This window comes from Sceloporus occidentalis, unplaced genomic scaffold (assembly GCF_023333645.1).
Source record: "Sceloporus occidentalis isolate IW3139 unplaced genomic scaffold, rSceOcc1.0.p SCAF_2, whole genome shotgun sequence".
Lineage (NCBI taxonomy): Eukaryota > Metazoa > Chordata > Lepidosauria > Squamata > Phrynosomatidae > Sceloporus > Sceloporus occidentalis.
The window spans coordinates 78,544,132-78,552,105 of record NW_028316982.1 but is presented as its reverse complement, the minus strand read 5'-3'; the positions used below and the strand labels follow the sequence as shown (position 1 = coordinate 78,552,105).

The 7,974-nt window shown below is 40.1% G+C and overlaps 1 protein-coding gene across 1 annotated transcript; it reads left to right on the top strand.

Moving 5' to 3' along the window:
* Positions 1–194: 194 nt before the first annotated feature.
* Positions 195–7,409, top strand: IKZF5 (IKAROS family zinc finger 5). Its single transcript, XM_089510089.1, has 5 exons — positions 195–287; positions 3,185–3,301; positions 3,937–4,100; positions 4,498–4,680; positions 5,581–7,409. Exons 3-5 carry the CDS (start codon positions 3,968–3,970, stop codon positions 6,522–6,524), a joined length of 1,260 nt encoding a protein of 419 aa, XP_089366215.1. The 5' UTR covers positions 195–287; positions 3,185–3,301; positions 3,937–3,967; the 3' UTR covers positions 6,525–7,409.
* Positions 7,410–7,974: the final 565 nt, after the last annotated feature.

Sequence of the window (7,974 nt, the reverse complement as noted above, 5' to 3'; positions counted from 1 at the left end):
CTTTTTGGTTCCTCGCTCGCCCCTTAGAAACGGCGTCGGAGAACCGGAGCTTGGCTGCGGAACCACTCGAGACCGTTCCCTCTTGAGAGCAAGGTCTCAGTGCTTTGAGTTGGGAAGGCTGTGGAGAGGGTGGCTGAAGAACTCTCGCGAGAGTTGGAAGAGGGAGGACGAGAGTGGCGCCTGGGAGCTGGAGACACAACAAACATGGCGGCGGCGGTGGTGGCAATAGAGGCGGCGGAGGGAGTCCGGGGCTCCGGCGGCGGTTGCTGCTGCCCAGTGCGGCGGAGGTGAGTCGCGGGCGGGGAAAGCACTGGGCGGCTCCTCCTCCTCCTCCTCCTCCGGTCGGTTTCTGTTCCTTGGCTCCAGTCTCTGTAGTTGTGCCTGTGCCTGGCTGCTTAGGCTAAAGGAGGGCAGGCAGGTAGAGCTCCCCTGGAGGAGGCGGGCAGGGCACTGGGGGCTCCCCTGCGGCTATTGGGAACTCAGCCCTTGGAAGGGGGGCCCAGGGGGAGAGCGGTGTCCTTCCCATCATCATCATTATTACTAAGTCATTGGTTTCCCTCTTCTTTGCGGCTTACAACTTAAGAGCACAGTACAGTTAAAAACATACCATTAAATAGAGTTTGTTGTTGTTGTTGTTGTTGTGTGAGAGAGAGAGAGTCCTTCAGCCTAGGTTAGGAAGTCAGCTCTTGGAAGGGGATTGTAAGGGAAGAGTAGTGTCATTACTACTACTACTATTAATGTGTACCCCTCTTTTTGAGGGGGAGCTCAGTGCAGCTTCCTATTTAAAAGCACAGTGCAATTAAAAACATACCATTAAAACAGAGTTTGTTGTTGTTGTTGTGTGAGAGAAGAGAGCCCTTCAGCCTAGGTTAGGAAGTCAGCCCTTGGAAGGGGATCCCAGGGGAAGAGAGGTGTCTTATTACTATTATTGCTATTATTATTATTATTAATTTGTATCCCGCTTTTTGAGGGGGGACTCAAAGCAGCTTACAATTTAAAAGTATAGCACAATTAAAAACATAACATGAAAACAGAACTTATTTTGTTGTTGTTGTTGAGTTGAGAGAGTCCTCCAGACTATTAGAACAGGGTTTGTTATTGTTGTTGCGTGCCTTCAAGCCATTTCCGATTTAGAAGCTGTCCTGGGTTTTTCTTGGCAAGGGTCTTCAGAGACTCTGAGAGTGACTTGCCCAAGGTTCCCCAGTGGGGCTTCATGGCTGAGCTGGGAACTGAATGCTGGTCTCCAGGGTCCTATTCCAGCACTTTAAACTGCCGTATTACAATATTAAAACATAGCTGTGTTAGTCCGAAAAATCAGTATACTGCCTACTCTATCTAACCCCCATCCTCATGAGGGAGCGCTTGACCAGTTGATCATATCTCGTCTCTTGTTTCCCACACTTGCATTCCAACACTCATTCATCTGTATGTAGAGAGATCTTGTAGCACCTTTGAGACTAACTGAAAGAAAGAAGTTAGCAGCATCAGCTTTCGTAAACCAAAGGGCCCGAACAGACAGGCCAAAATAAAGCTGCTTTGGGTCACTTTGGAGGTATGCTGTTTAAATGATGCATGCATCCTAAGAGTCCGAAAGCCACGTCAAAGCCACACTCCTCTCCTAAGGACTGGAGTGTGGCTTTGACATGGCTTCTGGCCTCTTAAGATGCGTGTGTCATTTAAACAGCATACCTCCAAAGTGAACGGAAGCAGCTTTATTTTGGACAGTGTTTGGGCCCTATAGTCTGCTTTTTCACTCATTCATATGGTTATCTACTGTTCTTGGCAATATGGAACAGCTTTTTTTCTGCCTTTGTCCCCTAGACCACTGTACTTGTCACCTCATCTCCATGCAATACAAGGTATTGAATTGGAATTGACATTCTCACACACAAATGGCGTATATAGGTCTGTCTCTGGTTTCTCCACTCCAAACTTTCATTTGAATAAGTAATCCTGTGTTTGTTAATTAGGTGTAATTAATTAAGCATTTAACAGCTCCACTGTGGCTTTCTAGGCTGCATTAGTTTATCGAGTCCTTGGGGTCCTGCCATATGCTGCCAGTATACCATATTCTTGGAAGATTAGATGTTATAGAGGTCTGGCCTCCATTGTAAATTTCTGTGACTGTATGAACCATTTCCCTCTCTTACATAATAAAGTAATCAAGGTCTCTGCTGAGCAAGCTTAAGTGTCAGGCTACAAGCAATGTGGACACTCTAGTCTACAAGATGAACAAAGATTTTACAAAAGATGCAGAACAATAAATGTGCTGAATGGTACTATATGTACATTGACTGGTTACAACAGGTTTCCAGTCTTTTCTAGTGCCACTCTGTCCAAACTGTACCAGAGGTACTACATGTTGTACCACAGGGCGGGAAATGTAACTAAAGGATTACCACACTACACTATTGGAGTGCTATTATTCCACTTTTACTGCTATGGCTGCTTCCTGTGGCATTCTAAGGTTTGTAATTTAGTGAGACTAAGCAGTAAAAGTAGAATAATAGCCCAATAACAGTGTAGTGTAGTATTGTCCTGTGTCACAATAACTATTTTCTAAGTTTTGTAATTAGTATAAGAGATGTGTTGATCTGCTGCTCTCAATGTTACTACTTGAAATTAAAATGTGTGTGTACTTTCAAGTCACCTGTTAATTTATGGCAACCTCATTCAATAGGATTTTCTTAGGGAAGGAATACTCAGGTGGTTTTATCAGTTCCTTCATTGATAGTTATTTAACAGTATTTAATGATCCATGCCTTAATCTAAAAAACTGGTTGGTTCACTGCTCTTTGTTTTTTGAGTCAGTTTGGATTGATCTCTCTATATCGAATATAAAATTATCAAGATGCCTATGGAAAGGATTATGTGGCAAGAGTAGCACTGGCCTCTAATTCACATGTGATCTGTTTTGGCTCTAGCTGTCTTGGGGAGGAGGATGCTTCTCTTGCAAGTTTTTTCTTTGCTTCACTACAACTTCTGAAGTTGTGATATTAACCCTTTGCCATGCACATTAGGTATTCTATAGGTTGTGAGCAGATTTATTTGAAGCCTCATTGCACCAGAACTAGGCTTCTTTGAAACTTAACTGGCAGAATGGCTGGGTGTCAAGCTGTTAAAAGTATGTAAATCAAATTTAGCTTTTAATATAAATATGTGTCTTACTCTTTATTTTCCATAGACTGACTGGAAAGGAGTTAAACAGACGCATGTATTTCCATGTATGATGGAGCGTATATTTCAAAAATGGATATTTGATGTCTATTTCAGTGATCTGAAGCTGATTTGGATCATTAAGGTAAACCACCTTTTAAGAGCCTTTAAAGGATCCTTGTCTTGCTTCTTTAGAATACTATAAAAATCATGTTTTGAATCTGTGCTTGGATGGGATGGAGAGGGAGATTGCTTTAAGTAAAATTAGATTGAAGTATTTTTGGATTTCAAATGGCAGCTGAGTACCTACATTCTCCTTCCAACTATATCATAAACAACAATTGCATATGCAAAAATGCACCTTTGGAGGTTTCAGAATCTTTTTACCCTACAAAATTTTATATGAATTGTATAATCTTTTGAAAGTAACATTGTGATCTTTAATGACTTGGAAATAACATGAGTGTGAAGGATTTTTCCTATGAACTACATAGGAAATGGATTTTAAATTAACTATTGAATGTTGACATAGGGGTTTAATGTAACTACAATCAAGCTTAGTTCCAGCCCATTGTGATTAGATATCATATAGGTTATCCTCCCAAACTTCTAGCTTGACCTTTGTAGTTTACTAACTGGCCTTAAAAGGTCACTCTTGTCCTCCACAACTTCTGCCTCATGAGATAATTGAAAGATTAAAATGTTGTGTTCTTAACAAAAAGAAGTCACTAATATTTGTAAATATTCTAGTTTCTCTGTGAATCTTATTTTATATTCTAGGCCTGCAGCACTGTGAAGTCATAGTGTGAATATGGGTGAAAAGAAACCAGAACCTTTGGATTTTGTAAAAGATTTTCAGGAATATCTGACTCAACAGACTCACCATGTGAACATGATTTCAGGCTCTGTTAGTGGGGACAAAGAAGCAGAAACTCTCCAAGGTGGTAGGTTAACCACATTGAAATTGCATTTTCACACTGTTTTGTGGTTGTGTGCTTTCAATATGTTTCTAAATTATGGTGACCCTAAGGTCAACCTATCGTGGAGTTTTCTTGGTACAATTTGTTCAGAGGGGTTTTGCCTTTGTCTCCCTGTGAGACTTTCTTAAGTTCACCCAATAGGTCTCCATGTCCGAGCAGGGATTTGAACCCTGATTTCCTGAATGGTAGCCCAACGCTCAAAAACACTATACTATGTTGACTCTCAAGTTTCACACTGTTTAAATGAAGGATTGCACAACATCAGGATGCTCCTTTTACCTCTCCTAATAGTCTGGGCTAATTGTAAAATACAGCAATAAACTTTCCCAGTTTCTGTATTAATGTTACTGTCTTTTTACAGCGGGGACAGAAGGTGATCAGAATGGACTAGATCATCCTTCAGTTGAAGTTTCGCTGGATGAAAATGCAGGTGTATTGGTAGATGGGTTTGAAAGAACTTTTGATGGAAAGTTAAAGTGTCGATATTGTAACTATGCCAGCAAAGGAACAGCACGTCTGATAGAGCATATCAGAATTCATACAGGTATAATTGTTTGTTGGTTTCTATCTAAGTGATGTCATACCTTGATATCATACCTTGTTATTGCATCGACGTTTCCATTCAGGAACTTCATTGTATATTGGGTTGTTGTTGTTTTTAATAATGTAATAATAAAGTTTATTTGTATTTTCCCGCTTCTCCCAGTGGATCAAAGCGGAATTACAACCAGAAAAATCTCCGTACAATGGCAATTATATCTAAAATACATATAAAAACATCAGACTATATAAAAATTTCATTATAACAACAACAATGCATCGGTCGGATTATGATGTTATGAACCGGAAATGAGGTTTTCCTCTTTTACTTTTTCATGTAACAAACTTCAAAAGTCTTAAAACTTAAATCTTAAAATTTAAATGTAGTTTAAAACTAGGAAAGCCAAATCTTATCAAATGGTATGCTTTACATAGTCTAGAGCAGAGGTTCCCAACCTTTTTGACTCACAGAGCCCTTTTTAGAATCACTTTCTATGATGGAGCCCCTCTGAAGTCTGCAAGCCCATAAGAGGCCTACCCTATGTCTTACAAGTTAATGGTGTTTAGTAGTGTTCAGTTTTTATTTCATTTTCCTGGAGCGTCCGTGGAGAACCTGGGAAGTGCATGCGAAGCCTTAAGGGCATAGGTTGGGAACCACTGGTCTAGAGTATTGCTGTGTCTGAAGTAGAAACTTGATTTTAGTCTTGCCATTCTAAGTGGTATCCAGGAGGTGCTGCCAGCATTTGCTGAATGGAAGACATGAACCTCAAAGGTTATTCCATTTGAGAGTCATTGGAAATTTTCATTTGTAACTGCGGCTGATTTCTGTCTGCACTGTTGGATGTTTTTCTGCAACAAATGTAAATTTTAAAAAATGAAAACATCTTAAATTGCATTCTTTCAGGTGAGAAGCCACACAGGTGCCACTTATGTCCCTTTGCATCAGCCTATGAACGGCATCTGGAAGCTCATATGCGGTCTCATACTGGTGAAAAACCTTATAAGTGTGAACTGTGTTCCTTCCGCTGCAGTGACAGAAGCAACCTGTCTCACCATCGCAGGCGCAAACATAAAATGGTGCCTATAAAGGGCACGAGGCCTTCTCTTAGTAGCAAGAAGATGTGGGGTGTCTTGCAGAAGAAGACTAGCAACTTGGGGTACAGCCGAAGAGCACTAATTAACCTGAGCCCACCCTCTATGGTGGTTCAGAAGCCAGACTATCTTAATGACTTTACTCATGAAATCCCAAACATTCAGACTGAAGCATATGAAAGTATGACAAAATCTACAGAAACTGGTGGGTTACCAAGAGATCCCCAAGATCTTATGGTTGATAATCCTTTAAACCAGTTATCTACTTTAGCAGGACAGTTATCTAGTTTGCCCCCTGAAAACCAAAACCCACCCTCCCCCGATGTCGTACCGTGTCAAGATGAGAAGCCTTTTATGCTGCAGCAGCCTGCTACACCAGCTGTTGTTCCAGCTGTGTCAGCCAGTATTGCTCAGAACTCTTCTCCCACAAGTCCTGATCCTCGTCCAGTGCATTCTCAAAGAAACTACAGTCCAGTGGCAGGTCCCAGCAGTGACCACAGTGCTCATGCCAGCACCCCAAGCATAAGTAATAGTCAGCCAAGTACTCCAGCACCAACTCTTCCAGTTCAGGATCCCCAGCTTTTGCACCACTGCCAGCACTGTGATATGTATTTCGCTGACAATATCCTTTATACTATTCACATGGGATGCCATGGATTTGAGAACCCTTTCCAATGTAACATATGTGGTTGCAAATGTAAAAACAAGTATGACTTTGCTTGCCACTTTGCCAGAGGTCAACATACCCAGCACTGATTGAATACAAGATACACCATGCTTCATTTATCTGTGTGTTTAAACACATTGCTGTCTGTCTCTTCCTTGCTTGTGGGGAAGTTGCTTGTCTGTTTAAGCAATTTTAACACTGGAGGAAAACATTATTATATGCTGTCATGATCAACTGAGGACCTTGTTAGGCATGGTGGCATTCCTTATCTGGTTCTTAAAATGAAGATGAGGGTTGTAATGCAATTACACTTCTTAAAAAATATGGAACAGTGCAACAAAATAATGACTGACCTTACGTAATGTGGATCTTTGGCCTTGTATTTTCCAAATGCAGCTTAAAGTTCTGTATTAAGCTGTGCCACAAAGTAGCCCGGTAACTTAATTCTGCAACTTAATTTTGTAAGTTACTTAATTCTGTAACTTGGTGTAGAAGCTGTGAGTGTCTATGAGTGGTTTATCCCCTAAACCACTACAAAGCTGATGTAATGCTTAAACAAATTTGTGTTGAAAACAAAGCCTAAAATCTAGCAAAAGGGTAGCTGCAGTGAAGCCTTTAATAAAGCTCCTGTGGCAATAATAATAATGTGGAAGACTAGAAGAGTAATAATGATAAATAAAGTACAAAGACACCTACTTCCCATGACAACCCACCTGTTTAAGAAAGGAACAGTGCCTAGCATTAAATGTCTGTAACAAAAAGAAAACATTAGAACAAAATGGGTAATGATGTACTACCTTCTCCATGCCTAGCTTTCAGTGCATTACAAATAATTTCATTGCCTTTAAATACTGATCTGTTTCCTGTTTTGCCTTTGACTTCTGGTTAACAATGTTTTTGTTTTATGGAAATGGCGCAGTAAGGAAGTTATAAAATGATGATAGCCCATACTAAATATGAATGGATTATCTTAACTATGACTAATTAATGCATTTTCTTTTTACATTGTCATGTAAACGTAGTTGAGAGTGAACATTCCAGACTGCTTTGGGATTCTGTTAATACTTCTGGAGTCAGGAAACCAAGAAGTCAATATGAATGGAGAGTCATGACTAATTGCAGTAGATAGGATATTCCCTATAAGAGTGAATATCACTGTAAGATGATAGACTTCTGTTCTACCTTTTTTTAAAAACTCTAGGAAAATGAATAGGCACTTTAACCAAACTATGTTGGCCAAAACTAGTGCTAGTGTACAGCACAGGAATCCTTAATAATATAGAGGGCAAAGCATTTATTTTTTCAATGCACTTTTATTGTATATTTTTTATATTTCAAGGGAAACAAATGAGGAAATTATGCTGCAGGCTTGTGCACAATAAGTAAATATGCACACCCAAACTTATTTCAGATGACACTAGAGTGCATTTATTGATCTCTAACTACCTTTGTATAAAGTGTTGTCAGGTATGTTACTTTTCATGTTCAGAATTTTTGGTAGATGATACTTCTTTTAATAGCTGCTTCTCATGCTCAAAA